This window comes from Centruroides vittatus, unplaced genomic scaffold (assembly GCF_030686945.1).
Source record: "Centruroides vittatus isolate TY-2023 unplaced genomic scaffold, ASM3068694v2 contig_355, whole genome shotgun sequence".
In the NCBI taxonomy this organism is placed as follows: domain Eukaryota; kingdom Metazoa; phylum Arthropoda; class Arachnida; order Scorpiones; family Buthidae; genus Centruroides; species Centruroides vittatus.
Window position 1 is genome coordinate 776,408 of NW_027122178.1, and position 19,037 is coordinate 795,444.

Consider the following 19,037-nt stretch of genomic DNA (forward strand, 5'->3'; position numbering starts at 1 on the left):
CAGCTTTAAAACCTTATTTTCCTTCAATTTTTCTTGAATATTTAAATGATTTTGTAATTGTAGACGTTTACTTTTTCTCTTAACTATTAACGATAATGTGTTAAACGTTTAGGAAACGTTAGTTCTAGTAGAGTAATGAGAAAAATACTACTAAATGAGGTATAATTTAGTAAATTTGTTGTTTAATTTGCCTATTTTTTAAGTTAATTTATGAATTTTATAGTGGTTTATCGTTAATAAAGAGCGCCACGTTTAACAAATTACGTTTTTCATTAGTTCTATTATCGTGTAACGTGTTAACGTTACTTATAGAATTCTTCGAATGTAAGCTTTAATATTAAAAACTTAAATAAAAATTATAAATTTGTAATAATTTAATGTTTCGTTTATTAAAAATTATATTTAATTATTTAAATTATGTTCGTGTTATTATTTCAAGTAGAAGCTTAATGTAATTATAAACAGCACATACCTTTGTAACTAATTTATAAAATTGTTAACTTTTAGTAACACACCTCTTCTATTAAACACAATTTGAGGAATTTCTAACATATACTGTATTTTGTAAAAAATACCAGACTTTTTAAGTATTTCTAACACATATTTTGTAAAAAAAGACAGCCTTTTTAAGTATTTCTAACACATACGTTCTAAAAAATCACACTAGAAGCTACAATGAAAACGTGCAGTTTTAAGGCTATAAAACAATAAAATTCCTTTAATTATTGTCTAAGTTTATAAAATAATCAAATCATTATTATATTTGGATAATAAAATTTCTTAATATAATAAAAATATCGATAAAGACCTTCATTAAATAATTTAAAAATTAAAAAATAAATGTTTGCTCCTTCTTTTTTTCATATATTGTTAACAGAGTAGCTTCTAATAATTAAGGGGTAAAAAATTAAACTCTTAGAAAATTTTTGATAATATCTATTTATAGATAGCAATTAAATTATAATTAATATTTTATTATCTTTAATGATAAGAGTTAAATCCGGCTCAGCTCGAGTTCATCTCTAATTATCCAAGTTATCATGTGATTGATACGTGCCAAATTGGCGGGAAATAGTGATAGATTAAATAATTATACACCCTTAGAACTCATAAATTATTAATGAAATTTTGATTAAATTGAAGAAAAATCATAATTTTAGATGATTTTTAAATCGTTTCTTTCGAGATAAAAGAGCGCAAAATTGATAGCTTAGCTACGATTCCATAGGGATGTTCCTTGTTAAAAAGCGTGTAAAAAAATTAAATTTTTAAGTAAAATAATTCAAATTTTATTAAATTAATGCTTAAAGTAACGTTATTTATCCTAAAATTGTTTATTTATTTAATTTAAAAGACGAGAAAAGTGTTTATGTGTAGCATTAATAATATAGAAGCCATTAAAGTCAATTAAGGTGCTTAAAAAAGATTGAATCAAATAAAAAACGAGCAGATAATGTGTTATAATCAAAATATTATTAGAAAATAATAGTTATTATTCAAAAAAAGTCGAAAAAATAAAGAGGGGGTAAGCGTACAAAGTGTCGTGACCTATAGTTAAAACACACACTTGTATTCTTTAGCAAATCTCTTTTTAAGGGATGGTGTTTCGACCTATGAACCTTCCCGTCCTTGTCGCAACGACTTTAATGGCAGGTCGTGACCCTAAACGTCACACAAAATGGCCTGATGCTAAACGACATACGCACTATGACCCATGCAACTTATACTATACCCCAAGCCATTTTGATCGCAAGAAATTCGAGTTGAAGTTAGTTTTAATTGTTAGAAACACTAAATATATATTTAACTTTAGTCACAAGGTGTGTTTTAGTATTAAATTTCGGAACTAACTTTTCTTCCAACCCCCTTTTCAATTGTTGATTAATTCGCTTAATTTGGAATTGAAATGTGTCGAGGGGGGACGAGGGAAAGACACAGAGAAGTGGGGGTGGAAAGATTTGTACTTTTGATAAATTGGATTTAATTTACGAAATCGTACTTTGCTCAACAAATTGGATTTTTTTTTTCTTTCAAAAATGTTTAACAAAAGGATGTCAAAGTGTTAGGAAAACAATGACAACGATTGTTTACTAGAATTTCAGTTCATTTCACGTGTTGGTCATTTCGTCGAATTTTGTAATTTTCTTAATTAAAATATTCAATTAATTTATTTTTAATATATTTAATTAAGTTATCACCATATACATTTTAATCATCTTTATTATCTTTCTTCTACGTAAGCTTTATAATTAAAAATTTACAAAATTACCGATATTTTTTAAATCAAAAAATACCCTTAAAAATAGCCTGAAATTAGGGTTTAAATTCGAAAGAGGGCTAGTGGCCTTCGAAGGCTAACAGCATACAATTATTTTTTAAATAATAAAACTTGATATAAATATAAAATCATTTTTTTAATGCATAAGAATAATGGAATGGATAATTTGTAATTAAATGTTTCTAAGGCCTTCTGAATGTCTAAACGGCCCTATTGATACGCTCTGTGAGAAGGCTTACTTCGATATACCTAATTAACTAATTTAAAATTTCATATTTTACCAAATCTAATGGAATAAAAAATTCCCCTTGTTAGAGGGCCTGTCTGAATTAAAAAAAAAAAAAAAAAAACTGGGAGTCTTTTCACAGGGGCATGCCCGAAAGTCTAAATTATTTAAGTAATTCAATAATTTAGAATTTATTATTTCAGGATACTTATTAATTATAATTCACTTTAAAGGAATTTTAACGATTATACAGTGTTTAAAATTCATTTTTTATATATTAAACTTAAATAAATTGCTAAAATATATCACAAAAATAAAATTTAAGAAAAAAACGTAGGCAATGACCTGATAAAATTTGCATTATCCAATTTTCTAATTTATAAGATAAAGATTACACAATTGTTTCCTGTTATAATTAAAATTTTATCTACAATTTCAATATCCTGAATAAAAATTTCTTAAGGCAATATTTCTGGTTTTCTTTATAAAATTTAATCGATTTTTTAAGTAAATATCCGGGTTGAATTTTTTAAAAAAATACATATTTAATTCCCTTTTTCCTTATTTATCTTAGTTTATAATGATTAAGAATTAAAAAATAATGTTATCATTCATTCTCATAGTTTACATTTGCTTAAATCATTATTAATTATAGCTTATGAATTCTTTGAAACATTTATTCAGATTAAAGGAAAAAAATTAATTCTTTTTTAACTTCGAAGGGAATTCTATAGTTAAATAAATTTATAAATATATTTCCTGTATTCTTCCTTCATTAATTAGTATATAAATTATAATATTTTAAAATTAAATTATACAAAACATTAAGTATTTTTATGAATTTATATATTATTAGTTTTATAACTTTTTAAAGATATTTTAGAAGAATTAAATAATTAAAAAATTCTATAATTATTTAAAATTATATTCTATATTAATTATAAATGAAATAAATTATATTTCTAGTATAATAAACTATAGCAAAATTAAGTAAAAAATTTATTAGGGTATTTTTACATTGTTGGGGGTGGCCAAGACATTCCGCGTGCACCTGTACAATGGGGCCCCAGGGTAGTGCAGAACCCCCCCTTTTTGAACAAATGAAATACGTAGAATGTTTCTTTATTAATAATAATAATAATAATAATAAACAGTTTTGAAGATTTTATTTCCTGTTATTAAAAATAGCATTAATTTATAGGAATAGAAACTACTACAGGCCGGGGGAAAAACCCCTCTCGACGTCCTGCCTGTACTTTAAATGCAAATAAATAAATAAACTACAATGTTACAAATTTATGACGCTTAGTTACGATAGAGCTGAGAAGAAAGAGTTAAAAATTAATATATATATAAATATATATATATAAATTGCATATGAAGCGAATAGAATAAGACACGAAGGCGACAGAACGATGACGACGTGTGATATAAGCTGTAATGATTGCCTTTGTCTCCTCCATACGCCTATTTAGCGTTACTAATGGATATATCACACAACATGTAATCGTTGCATAGGACAAGTATTATGAGACTGCACGCTATTTCCTTGTCACGCAAACATCGATCTGTCTAGATGAACATAAATATTAACGGACCGTTTTTATTATTTTTTTATTTTTTTCTTGTTAAAAATTGCACTCGATTATATATTTGAGAAGCGTTATATTAACTTAAATAAGACGTTCTTACTGTAAAGATCTTGCTTATTAATTTATAAAGAAAGTGTCAACTTCGGGTTTTTATTTATTTATTTTTATTTCTTTTTTGTAATTAATAAAATGCGAAATTTTATCTTTATTACTTTGCTATTTTTTAACTTTAAATATTAAAAAAAATATCATTATTATTTTTTATTATGTAGTGATTAAATTAAATTAACTTTTTAACTATAAAAATATATTAAAATGTATTAAATTAATTTAAAAAATTGAGTAAAAATTGTGAACATTAATTTAATTTAATTTAATACTCTAAATAATAGAATTATTATTTTTTTTTATGAAAAATTCGTTGGTCTGAAAGAATTTTGCTGATATTTTTTAAATAAAAAACTTAGAAATTAAATTAAAGATAACCAATTAAATTACGAACAACCGCTTATATTTTTTAAATTACAAATTAATTTGTAGATTGGAATTAGAATTAAGAAATCTACAATTCGCAAAATTTTCGTAAATTAAATTAAAAGTGAACAAAATTAAAATCAGGAGCATACTTAAATCAATTAAAATATGCCCTTTAGAACAACAAAAAATTGTAGATATTTAATGCATGCAAAATATGTTCTAAGGATATGGAAAGAAGAAATATGCGAAACAATTTAAATTTTTAAACAATAACACACGTAAAAAACTATTTTATTAACATAAACATTAAACAAGGGGGGAAGAAAATAGATTAAAATATTCGACTGTATATACATATATGTGTATGTATATATATGTGATGTGTAATAACAAAAGTAGCACAGATAACGTATAAGAAGCAAATAATGAGCGAATGTTTTTATGTATGAAAGAAGACAAAAGCCTTGTGCAAGATAATAGATGAAGCGGCAGACAATAAAAGAGAATCCAGAAATATTTCTTTGAGGTATTAAGCGCAACTACAATAGCCTTCAAACAAGTTCGCTAATTGGCTTTTATCAAACTGTATATCTCTCTTTCTTTATATAAAACTTCAACCCCAAGCTATCACGTATCCTTCAAGAACGAATTCCTATTTTATATTGTTTTATATTTTTATCATTTCAAATATTTATTTCTTAAATAGCATTTATTATTTAACTCGAAGGTGAAATGCTAATTTTTAATAGGAGAATATTTCTCTTTTTCTTAAATTTTTTTTTATTTTTATTTTTTATATAGATTATATACGTCGTTCTTTTTCCTTCCTTTAAAATAACTAAAGGGTGATGAAGTTTGGCATTGGATCAAAGATAATACGCTAATTTTATTGAAGTATTTAATGGTGTAGATATCTGTTTAATTCGTGAATTGTTTTAAGAAGATATTTAGAATGTATTTGTTAAAATACACAATCTAAAGCTTTATTTATTAATTGAATAAATATTAATTTTAAAAACAGTTTTAATTAATTTATTTTTTAGTTTATATCTGTTTTATTTGTTTATTTCTCCAATTTTTTAATTCATTCTTTGAATTATTTTTTCAATTTTTGAGTTTATATTTTATTTATTTATTTTATCAATTTTCGGATTTATATTTTTTGCATTATAATCTATTTTTTTCTCTTTTTATTTTATATTTTTTAAAATTATTTATTAAAAATTGATTTTATTTATGATAATTTCAATAAAAACTAACAAAGTTTTTTTAAAGTGCGCCAATAACTTTTTATTTAAAAAATCATTATAAAATCTAATTATATTAAATATTGCATTATTTTTTATTTTTCCTATTTAAAATATATTAAATTACCTTTATATTTTTTTTTTACCAGAAACATGATTTTAATGTTTAAATTTAAACATTAATAAAATGTTGGAACATGTAACCTATCACTGCGTATATCTAGGTTAATTACATTTTTTAAAATTATGGAAAAAAAATCAAATTTTAATTTCTCGAACTTAATTTCAAATTTTATTGCATTAAATCTAAATTAAGTTACTTTTATTTGAGGCTAATTTAATCAAATTTTTTATTCTTTTCATTTTTTAACCTGTTTTATTAAGTTCAATCCTCGCAAGTTTATTACCAACTCATGGAATTTAGACGCATTATTCTTATGATTTGAACTGTAATTAAATTTAAATGTTATCTTATATACATAATTAAAAAAACGAATTAACATTATCCTTATGTACAGTACATCAGATATTTACGTTAATTTATGTAAGGAAATGAAATTAAACTTAGGGTATTGAACAGCACATTATCTATCAATGATAAGTTCACTTTTAAGCGATTTAATGCCGCAAGGTTTGAATTTTTGTGAAAAATTAAGAAATACTGACTTTGAAGTATGTAAAAAATTAATTAAAATAGTAATAATAATAATAATAATAATAATAATAATAATAAAGCTCTATTTTTAAGATCTTATAGCTATGATTCTTGCGAATTCAAGAAATATAAATACTTAGTAATCATTACTGTACGACTCAAATAATAATTAAACTTAAAAATCATTTTATATAAGTAATTAAGAAAAAGGAAATTAAGATTATCCTTATATTTACTAGAGTTTTACTGTATTTTATATAAGGTAATGCAATTAAATACCTTAAACATGAGCAAATCTTTGCATGTATATGTAGGTTGATACAACATTTTAAAATTAAATTTTTGTGAAAAATTCAAAAACCTCGATTTTGAAATATAGATAAAAATATATTAAATGAAATAAAAAATAAATAAAATATGGTTCGATTATCAGAGATATCACGGCTGAATGGCTAAGATTATTTTTGCGTGTTTAAGGATAAAAATTTTTAATTTTCATGATTTGAATAGTAATTGAATTTAAATATTATCTTATGTAGATAATCAAGAAAAATAAAGTTTAGATTACCTTTATTCGTATTAGATTTTTACTTAATATAACATAAACGCAATTTCCTTACCAACGCGAAATGGTCCTTACCACTTTGATATGGTCCACTTTAAAATGATTCAAAGCAACATTTTGTTTAAAATTGAATTTTTCATAAAAATTCAAAAAACTTTGACCTTAAAATGCATTAAAAAATGAAATAAATTAATAAAGAAAATGGTTCGATTATCAAGGATAATCTTATCGGGTTTGTTGGAATCTTTGGAGCGTATCAAAAGTACCTTGTCTTTTGACATCAAGAACAAGATGAAAAGCGTTCAAGCGAATATGACATGTTTAGAGAATTAACTGTGCAAGATTTAGCTAGCTCAATAACTAGACAAATTGTCTAGATAAGTTAAAACGTTTTATTTGATGCATGACCAAAAAAAAAAAAAAAAAACGATTAAACACATTTCTCCTCCTCCTCCTCCTCTTCTAGGAATTGGGCTATTTAATTTGGCTCTAGGATAAGAATTATTTATTCAATCTTGATAATTTTTATACTTGATAAAACTGCATCGACTATAATATTATTTTAACATATTTTTTAACGTTGTTTTATGAGTTGTATTTGTTGTTTAATATATATATGCAATTTTAAAATGTAAAGAATTAAAAATAAAAGTTTTCTTAAAAAGTGTGTGAGATTTTTCTAATGAAATGCCTTATTTTTAAAAATATTTTAAACTGAAATTTTCAGTAAAAAACAAATTTATTTTTAAACAATAAAATAAAAAAATAAAAATTTTAATTTATACCAGTTGTACTAGGACTTTAGTCTCTCTGCTAACTGTAACACCTGAGATTCGCTGAGAGAAAATTCTTTTAGTTAACAAACGCTTTCAACCTATGGTAATAACTCTATGGTAATATAAGAATTTTCTCTCAATGAACCTCAGGTATTATAATAAGATTTTAAAAATTTTAATAAAAATATTCTGAAATTGCATCTTAAAATATAAAAGAAAAAGTTTAAATTTTAGTAAAAGTTTTAGAGTACTTTCAAAAATGATATTTTAAATTTTTAAACAAATTTAATAAATTTTCTTTTTTATTTTAAGAAGAAATTAAATAAGAAGTTCTCAGTTTATTTACAGATTTAAATGAGAATTTCAAAAGTTAAATTAAAAATAAGAGTTGAAGAAGTGCGGTTGGTGTATAAAGAAGATATCAAGTAGTGACAGAATCTGCACAAACTATTTTAAGACAAGCGATAAATTTCAACTTGAAGTTTACTATTTGGTAAGAAGGAACATAAATTAATCTACTTAACATCTCGATAAAAATTCAATTTTGGAAATAAAATTAGAACTTATTTATATAAATAAATAAATCACTGGATACATTTTGTATTTATTTATTTTATAAATAAATATAAAATTTAAAATCAAAACAATGATATTTATTGCTTCTTTTTTAAGAGAGAAAATTAATGAAATTCTAAGCAGTAATTAATATTTTCTGGACATTTCCTATGAACAATTTGTTTAATATTTACAAATGCTTGAGGCTTTATATGTCAAATTGAAGGTAAATAAATGTTTCGATAGGTTTTAGACATTCCGACGAGTTTTTCCTGATAGAATAACATTGATGAAATGATTAATGATGTATTTATTCTATAGAAGAAATTCATTATTTTACAATTAAATATTTTTCTTTTATTAAATAAATAATTGTATTTAATTTAAAAATTAACTTAATATCAAAATGGTTCGTGCTTTATTTATTTAATTATTTCTTTTATTTATGTGTTAATTCAGAAATTATTAGAACAAAGAAAGGTGCTGAATTTAAAATTTTCCTTTGTTTATACTAAAAGAATGAGGCTATCTATCAATAAAAATAAAGTTAAATGAGAATCTTTAGATAAATTTTAATTAAATATTTGCTTTAATAAAGTCCAAAACTCTATGAAAAGAACGGAGAGAAATTAAAATTCCTGTACGTTTATTTCTTAAAAAAAAGAAAGAAAGAAAGAAAGAGACTATCCATCAAGTAGAATTAAAATAAAATAAAGTTGAATGCAAATTTTTAAATAAGCTTGCTATCTAAGCAAATATTTAATTTTTTTACAATAAAAAATTCACTTTAAATTACACTCACAAGTCCATACATTCATTACAACTTACACTCAGCCATAGACGTGTGCAGAAATCAAAATTCCTGTTCACTTACACTTAAACATTGTGGGTTTTTATTTTCAAAAATTAAACTGAAGTTTGAATGCGAACATTACATAAGTTTACTATTTAAGCAAATATTTAACTTTATATAATAAAAGAAATCCACCTTAAATTAGCCTACTTAGCCTATCTTTAGCTTACTATAATTAGCCTATTTATTATATATAAATATATATAATTTAATATAGTTTAGGTATAATATGAAGTGTTAAATATACTAGAATATAGAAAGAAACTATTGTTTTCTCAAGGAATAAATTTAATTCCACCAGAGCAGCGAATATATTCTAGCTCATTACTATTGGAAGAAAAGTATTGAAGCGTTTAGTCCAATAGTCTCAATGGTTATAATTTTAGTAACAAAATTGAAAATGATGCTCAGAATGTAACAGTTTTAACGTTATTGATAGAAAGGTTTCGATGTACAGTACTTTCCATCAACAACGTGTAATTGGATATTTGGATAGAGATTAGTACAGTTTTTATCGCAGTTTAGCGAATTAAAACATAAATTTACATTAAAAAACGAGCTAAATATTTGTCTTTTAAGGTTAATTTATTAAAATTAAATGCATTGTTTGAAAAGGAAACTTTTTGTTGTTGTTTTAATTTTTTTTTTTTTTTTGTAAATTAAAGAAGGATCAAGTGGGAGTTTCGAACGTCAAGATAATGATTGACCACAAGGTTAATGATGTACTGAAACATTCTACTTAAGAATCTGTTCAATATAAATCTTAGAAAAATCTATATTGTACTTTAAAAGAGTCGAAACCTGTTAGTGGTAAGGTAGTAATTTACCTTTAGAGTACAAAGTAAATACAGGTTAATCGTGGGGTGGATTCGGTGACGCAGTTTTCTTGGAAAGAAAGATTTCAAAATTAAATATAAAGTAAAGAAATCTTTGAAGCGGTTTCATCGAAAGTTGATTCTTTTGATTAAATTTTAAAGTATTTAATAATATATATTTTATCTTTTAGATACAGGATCTTTATTGCTTTTTTTTCAGAAACATTCCTTATCAAGGTGGTGATTTAATGATACAATCAGGATTACTTGGGTGATTATTATCTGTTTCACCCTCCATTTTTACTTTAAATCTCTTTTAATTGTACAAAATGTTATTTAAAATACTGTTATAAGGGTTTGAAAGTAGCAAAATATTATTTTCAAATACTATAAAAACAATTATTATTCAGGAAATGCGGAATCAAAAATAAATTTATATGTATTTTTTGCAAGTAATTCCTGATTTATGAGTCACTTAAAGCACTTACGTAGTTATTTTATATCAGGATGCCTAAATTTTAGATATTTTTAATGATTTTTCTTATCTTTTTGAGTGAATTTCAGGCATTTTTAGACGATTTAGGCGTCTAAAATTTCTGAAATTTATTTAAAAACATCGCCAAAAATATCTGAATTTTAGGCATTCTGATAGAGATTAATCTTTCATCATCCGAGACACATTGTTAGATGAGAAAAATTAAATTACAATTAATCCTTCTTCAATTTTATTTAATCTTATTCTACAACTCCCATATTCAATAGTAGATTATTTTTTGCACGTGATTCCTTTTGATGTATTACATTTATGTCAAATTTATATAAAAATCATCCTACAAATCTTTTGATGTAAACAAGGTAATTTTAATGTCATTTCGGTGATATATTATAGCTACAAAGTGTATAATAAAAAAGAAAAAAAAAAACAGGTTACGTGCATATCTTCTGTTAAATGCAGAACCAGTTATAAGGTGTTGCCTATTGGAAAAAATCACTTAAGAACGTTAATGGAAGCGTTTAAAAAATTCTATATATTTAAGTCATAAATGTACTACATTTAATAACAGGTTATATAAAATGTCAAAGTTTTTCTCACCCCCTTCCACCCATTTGCAACCCTTTCTAAAGAAAGACCTAAATTTCAAATTGCAAAAATTATTAAAAAATTTAAAAAAATCCTATAAATAATAACTTTAAAGATCATATTTTTATACAAATTGCATTAAAATGGCTGTTAAAATACGAATTTTATCAACAGATTTAATCTTAATTGCCTACAATTTGAAATACCTCAGGAGTTGTAAAAATTAAATTATTGTTTGTAAATGTCCTTGATATGTTATAAAATGTGTTTTAATTTATATTTATATGTATAAAAATTATTTATTAAAGTAAATACATCATCGATCTGAGCCAAGAAACATCAGGGCCATTGTTGACGTCAGATAATCTTCACAAATAGGTCAGGCCTTGCTCTTAGAAGATTAATCACACCATTCGTCAATTTGGCGGTTTAAATGAATTATGTTGATTGTTATTAATGGATCGTTATGTCGAATAGAAGGTATTAAAAGGCTTGACCGACTACGTTTGTTTGTATGCCTTTGACTAAACCACTTTGTAAATGGGAAATAGGTCAGTAGCTTGTGAAATTAGTGAAAGAAAATTATCCAACATCCTTTGTTATTATCTATAATGTTTAATTGGGAAAAATAAATAAATTCTAGAACACAATGCTACTATATTAAAATTAAAATACTATAAAAGATATATTTAAGGAGTGAATAAAATTTCTATGATGATATATCGCTGGAGGCGGTCATGTAATGAGCGCAAATTGAAGAATTTTAAGATTTAATATGGGCCCATAGGCTATAAGCAAATTTAGTTGAGAAATTTAGGCCATTGTCTATCAAAATTTTGATTTAGTATTTTTAATTTTTAAATTAGGTCTATTAAATATATATATTTAATTATTTTTTAAAGATATAGAATCGGATTTAGTATAGGGTTCTATCATTCTTTAACTGATACTTATTAAAAAAAAAAAAAAAACAGGAAAAAAAAATTCAATCGAAATTGTGTGTTTCGAACGTGATAGATATACTTTTTTCCTTTGCTAAGTTAGTTCAATTATCAAGTGTTTTTATGTGTTATTTTTATTTTTCTTAAGCACGATCTCTAGCAATGCCTAGAGCATCAGCCTCCTTGCTTGTCATCACAACACTACCTATTTATTAGTTACGGGATCCTGAAAATAGCCAATATACCTGCCCAAACAGGTAAAGTGAGGTTTTTTTTTTATTGTTATTTTTTTATCAATCGTTCACTTCCCTCTTTGAAAGACTTGCCTAAGGTGCGACATCAACCCTAATTCAGGCAAATTATATACACAATTGAAGTTACATGCTCTTTCGCCATTTATGTATTCAAAAGTAACTCATCGATATAGCAAAAGGAAGGCCTCATACGACTATAACTCACATTATTGTAAGTTACAGGACTGTGAGATCTTTGCAGAATGAAATGTTAATATCGAACAATTTTAGTTATTTTTTTATAATTAATACTTTGGCATTGAATTTAGTAAATATATAATTTGGCATCGATACAAAATAAGTCTTGATTATTATTAATTTAATTAGAAGTTTATAATTTATCATAAATATATCTAATTAATTGTTTTTCTTGTTTATGTTATTGTTAATTCTTAGAGCGTAATATGTAAATTACATTGTAAGATTTACTTTCAGATATAAAACAATTAGAAAAATTAAGTAAAGAAGTATATAAACCCACTATTTAATAATAAGACATAAAATTATTTAAAAAATTTTAATAAAAATGAAAAATTTAAGTTGAACGTGCAACTTAAAGGAGGAAGTTTCTATGATATCTTCCGAATTTATCTAAATATTTAAAGAATTTATATATTTTTAATCACTTTATCAGTTCTTTGGCCTTACTAAAGGCTAAAAAAATTGGTAAATTAATTAAAAATATAATTAAATCAGTGTTTAAAAGAAGGTATATTAACCTTCATCCACAGAATGTTTACATTTAATTTAACGACGTTAACCTATTAATGGAGCATTAAAAATGAAGAGTTTTGATGCACAATATTTAAGGGTTTTTTTTTTTTTGTTTATTATGAAATTTCTGCAAAAGTATTTTAAAAATTGGAGAAATTTGATTTGAAATTTGTTTGATGATAATTCGAAACTATATGAGGATATTCGTCTCGAAAGGGTTGAACATTTAAATTTAATTGTTACAAAATGAATGGATATAAAATTAAATTTATTTTATAAATTCTATTTTTAGTTTATTAACAATTGATAGTAATTATTTACTTTTACTACAAGATAAATAAATACTTGATAAAAGTAGAAATGTAAATATTAAGCTTTGGGGAAGCGTGATTAATGATATTTCTTCTTAATTTTAAGTCAATAAATGTATTATAAAATTATTAAACAGTTTGAAAAAGATAAAAAGTTAATAAAAATAAATAAATCTTTAAAAATTTTATATAAACATTTGAAATTTTAACATTTAAAATTAAATTTTTAGATTATAACGTTGACGATTAATATAGAAACTTGATTAAATTTTCTTTAAGAAGTGTGTTTTAGGATTAAAATTTCTTTAAAAAATATAAAGAATTTAAGTTAAAAATAAATTTTAATAACTTTTTAATGAATTTTTTGCATTTTGCTGTATTTTTTGTGGGCTAAACATGGGAGGAATACCTTTAGAAAATATAGGCGTTGAGAAGATTAGGATACTTGTCAAGCTAATTGAGATACATTTAATCGAGTTAAGTCATAATTAATGTAAATAAATTATGAAAATAAAGTGAAATAATCACGTAAATATAGAGTATTTATAATTTAGAATTCTGATATCTTATTAAGAACCATTTACGAACGTGAAATTAAATGTATAATTAAATAACGTTTCCTTTTTTCCTTCTTATTTTTTTTTAATCAGTAAAACACATATTAAGATAAGATTCAGAATAATTAAAGACTTAATTAATTTAATATAAACATATAGTCACTTAATATGTAAAAAAATTCGAAAAAATCTATGATGTATCTTTAGATAATAACTAACAAGGGTAATGGAATCCATTTGTAAATGAGTTATGTATCACGTTAAGGGATCTTTCGACCTTAGAAGGGTCATCCGCGTGTCAAAAACGTTTAGGATACGAAAATATTTTTCATTTTCTTATTTTTTATTCTTTTAACAAGGTTCTTCCTCTATTACAGGCAGGTAATTCGCCGTTACTTACGTGTGATACTCGGAACTTATGTGTGTGTATAACTGTACCGGAAAGGGCCTTTCACTTAAAATATGAGGATTAAAAAAATGAAGTAGAAGAGCCTCTACTCAATTCTTTATCTACAAAGATTCAGATGCCAAAGATAATTTAGGAAATATGTATAATAATAACATAATTGGAAAGAGCAATTCTCGAAAGTTACTTTACTCTTCAGATGTTTATTAAGAAGTATTCTAGTCACGATATAGTCTAATGCCAACAATAATGATAATTTATTACACAAAGCAAGCTTCCTACGTGAAAAGAAAAATTTGTGTCTTATCAGCAAAGAAGGTAATTTCCCAGTAGTGTATAATTTGAAAATACTTTGCAACAAACGGATGAACCACACCCCGAGGTAAAAATATGAACATTTTTATATGTAAATAATGTTTTCGAGTTAATGTTTAAGTTATTAAATGAGTAAATAACCTAGTTTTTTACACTACTACTACCAATTTTTAATGGGTATTTTATGAGAATCGATAGAAAGTTATGGTTATAAACTTATGCCCTCGCGTTGGAGCGTGCGAATTATATATTTTTAGCTCCGAAAATGCGTAAATTTTCGTATATTTTCACATAAAATATTATTGGACCTTTTTCAAAATCGAATTATCTACTCAATTACTAGGAAACGGGGTTTAAATCCTGTATTTTATATTGGGTTGTACTATTAATTACTGTTATCATACGGAAACATTTATATTCAGAAGGCGAGTATGTCGTTATCGAGGCGACATTTTATATTCATTGCCTCATTTTTAGACTTACGAGCCCTCATCGTATCTAAAGACCACCTGAAGAGTAATAGATTTTCGGGTGGAACTTAATCGCATTCCGTTCGAATAAATCTAGGATATTTATATAAATAGACGGAAGTTTTACTTTTTAGAAAAGTAAAGAAAATATGGGGGTTCATAAATATAGCCGCACACTTAAGAAATATAGGAAAAATGAAGATTTACCTGAAGTCCCATATGGGAATATTCTATGATGTCTTGCTAGTAACCAAGGATAGAGCGAATAAGTATCTCTACCAAGTAAATAAGGGCCTACTGGTTGTAGCTGAGGAGTGCACGGATCGTAATGAATAAAGTCACTAGGGAATTGACTGGAATCTAAACGTGCTGGATAGGATCCTGATCCAGAACGAGCACCGGTATTCTCGGGATTCACATAAACTCCCGTCCTATCTTCGAAAGGTCTCTGTGAGTGAGCCGGAGGAGGTGTAGTGGGTCTATCAGTTTGATTCGATTCTTCGTTAATGTCTTTACCCATTAAAGATTCGATAGAAAATCTTAATTTTGTCCTGGGAGGTACTGGTGTTAAAGATATTGGAGCAAGTGGCATCATGCTTCACATCGATATTATAATTGGGCAAACGATGGCATTACATACACATGGAGAAAACAGGGCGGCCATACGCTTTAACGCGAACGACTCGACTGACCTAACTACTACGCTACTTTCCACCATTGCACTTCTTCTTGACGTATTACTATCGGATCATCTCATTGGACGGTCGACTACTGTGGTAATTGAATCGTGATACACAATTGGTTTAAAGTATTGTATTTTGTTAGCGACATCTTTCGATCTTTTCGTGTAACTTAATGAAGAGTTTTTAGAAAAGGAAATTCTTCTTTTGTTTACTAAATATTTAAATAAAATTTAATAATTAAATTTAGGTAAGTGTTTGTTTTATTTAAAATTATTATCCGCTTAAACATATTTTTTTATAATTAAAAAATTCTTTTAAAATTCCAAAAAATGGAAAATTCTTTCTTCTTCTGAAAAATAATTAAAATTATATTTATTTTAAATACACTTTTGTGTTAAAATAAATCATTTATAAACGAATTTATAGAATTATTTTCACGCATTGATGTCTTCTATGGTACAGTACATTGCTGATTACTATCAATTACTACAAGTTGAAGACTTTTTTTTTTTAAATTTAAAGACAAATTTGTTATAAATAAATTTCTTTGATGTTATAAATTAGTATAAATATTAATTTCCATTAAAAAATGTGTATATAGGTTATTCGTATATAAAAATAAAACGGGAACTATCGAGACTAATGCTCTGGCCATAGGTTAAATGGTATTATTCATAGTTGACATTCGAAATAATTTATGAGGTATTAAATCATCATAACTGCTTACTGCATTCATGGTAAAAACATAATTGACCGCAACTGAGGCCATCTGTGCTTTAACTGCTGAACATAATCCATGCATATCTCTAACTATATTAAATTCCTCATTGTTTTAACTAGTGACTAATTAATCTTAGATTGCTAAATTATTAAGCCACTTAGGAAATTCTTTTTAAATTTTAAGATTATTAAATTTTAAATAAAAATAATGTTTTAAACTAATTTATAAAAATAACTAGTTTCCATTAATAATTTTTCCTCTTAAAACTTTATAGTTATGACATTTAGGAACATGAATGTTTAATTTGTCTTTGCTAGAAAATAAAAGAATAATTAAAATATTTAATAAAATAATTGAAATTTTAGTTTATTTAATTTAATTTTTTTTTTCAATTTATGCTTCCATACAGTAATAAATTATATTAAATATAAAAATGTGAAGATTAAGTTTATCACTAGATGTAAGTATCACAGCCTTAAGATATCATTAGCTATATCATAGATTTAGTATGATTATTAGTAGCCTATATCATACATTGGTTTAATACATCACGAGATTCAAGCAGGCTGAAGATGTCATTAAACGAACGTATTATATATAAAATTAAGATATCATTGGATGAAAGTATCGAATATAGAATCAAGATATCTTTAGATTTAAATAGTGTACTTAGATTCAAAATATGATACTTGAATTTAAATACGATATTTGAATCTAATGATATCTAATGATTTGACAGTATTATTTTATATAACTATCATGCATTGATTGGTTTAATGCACCACTAGATTCAAATATCATACTTAGACTGAAGTTATTAGATGAAAGTATCATATATAGAATTAAGAATTCATTAAATTCTAGTATCTTATATAAGACAAGCATCTCCATATAGACTTAACTTGTCGACTTAAGACATCATGATAAAGTATTATATTATCCTAGAGTATACTATCATAATATACTGTTGTACAGTTTTAAAGTTAATATCTTGTTTCTATTTTAAAAAAATAAGTACGAAAACCGTAAAATAATTTTATTTACAACTTATTTATAAATTATTATTAGGGATTAGAGCCTACTCAACGGTTTAGGCTGAAGAAAGGAAAAGGGTGTATGGATGAGGAGGAGGATAAGAAAGAGTAGTTAAAGATAGAACTGAGAAATCAGAAGGTACGAAACTATACCTACACATAATTCTAAAACTAAACGAATAAAAACCTGAATAAATTTAGAAAAATTTAGCGCATTATCAAGAAAATAATGTATTTAATATAACTGTATTAAAAAAAATATTCTTAATACTTCCTTCTGTAAAACCAGTTTTAAAGTAGTATTAAATCCATCAAAATTAAATATAAACCTATGTAATTAATTTTTATATATATTAAATTTTAAAAAGTATTGTATGACAATTTAAGAGAATAATTAGAAGCCATAAAAAATTTCTTATCATTTTTACAGGAGTCATTAAAATTTTATTTCGCATTTGAATATAATTAACCTGAATACTTTCTAATTATGATGATTAATACATGTAAACTCCTGTAAATTTAAAATAATTTAAAACAGTTATAAGTAATATTTTATATATTTTATATTAATATATGTAAAAGCTTTTAAATTCTATATTTTGTAATCAATTTTATATCTATAATTTTCATTTTATTCTAAAAAAAATAATTAAATAAAGCTATATACTATTGAAAACGATGCTGATTTTATTTATTCCTTTTAACAATTAATATTTCTAATTTTATAATAATTTTTTCCTATTTAAAAAATTTTTCCTTTTAAAAAAAGTCTAAAAATAAATTTATTTGTTGAATTTTTAAGAAAAATTTTTATAATTGTAATTAATACTTGTATATTTATACCGTTAAATCTCTGAACAATGGCTATTGACAAGAACATAAAAAATGGCGTTGTTTGGAGGTTATTTTCTATGCCTATTTGTAAAGTGGAAAAAGTTCCTGAAAAAAAAGGCCGTTGTTGGAGGCAAGACTGTATTTATTTTTTAAATATCATAAAATTATTAATATTAATTATTAATTTTACAATTTTAATTTTTCCCTAAAAAATATTTTAAAAGATAAATTTAAATTATAATTATTTTTTAAAGAAAAAACTTATAATTTAAAGCTTTAAATTGTTTCTATTGAAAATATTATTAACTAAAAAAGAAAGGGAAAAAAAAACAAAAAAAAAACAGACAGCAAGATTTTCAAATTAATTTTTTTGGGGGAAATTAAAAACTTAATTTAATTAAATTTTTGGATTTTTTAAAAATCTTTAATTAATCTGTAATTTAATTATTTGGAATTAATTTCAATTAATTTTCAGACCTAAAGTTAATTAAAATTAATGCTTTTTTGATTGATTAGCGCTTTTAAATTTTTTAAATTTTATTTTTTAGATTTCAAAATTTTAGGAATAATAAATTATAAATTGTAAATAAGTTTAAAAATAATTATTGTAAATTTGATACAGTCAACCTCTAAACAAC

At 24.3% G+C, this 19,037-nt stretch overlaps 1 protein-coding gene and 1 long non-coding RNA gene across 3 annotated transcripts in view; one reads left to right on the top strand and one right to left on the bottom strand.

Annotated features, from left to right (window-relative positions):
• LOC136974711 (homeotic protein empty spiracles-like) overlaps positions 1 to 15,874 on the bottom strand; it is a 31,048-nt gene extending 15,174 nt beyond the window's left edge. Inside the window, exon 1 of the mRNA XM_067269653.1 lies at positions 15,335 to 15,874. Within this exon, the coding sequence (XP_067125754.1) occupies positions 15,335 to 15,722 (388 nt within the window). The 5' untranslated portion in view covers positions 15,723 to 15,874. The remainder of the gene's footprint in view (positions 1 to 15,334) is intronic.
• Positions 8,159 to 19,037, top strand: part of LOC136974714 (uncharacterized) — a 32,410-nt gene continuing 21,531 nt past the window's right edge. The window contains exons 1-5 of one of the 2 annotated variants that reach the window (XR_010880686.1): positions 8,159 to 8,309; positions 8,489 to 8,597; positions 12,210 to 12,318; positions 14,314 to 14,724; positions 17,600 to 17,704. This is a non-coding gene — a long non-coding RNA (uncharacterized lncRNA). The remainder of the gene's footprint in view (positions 8,310 to 8,488; positions 8,598 to 12,209; positions 12,319 to 14,313; positions 14,725 to 17,599; positions 17,705 to 19,037) is intronic. The other variant, XR_010880685.1, reaches the window with a different exon arrangement.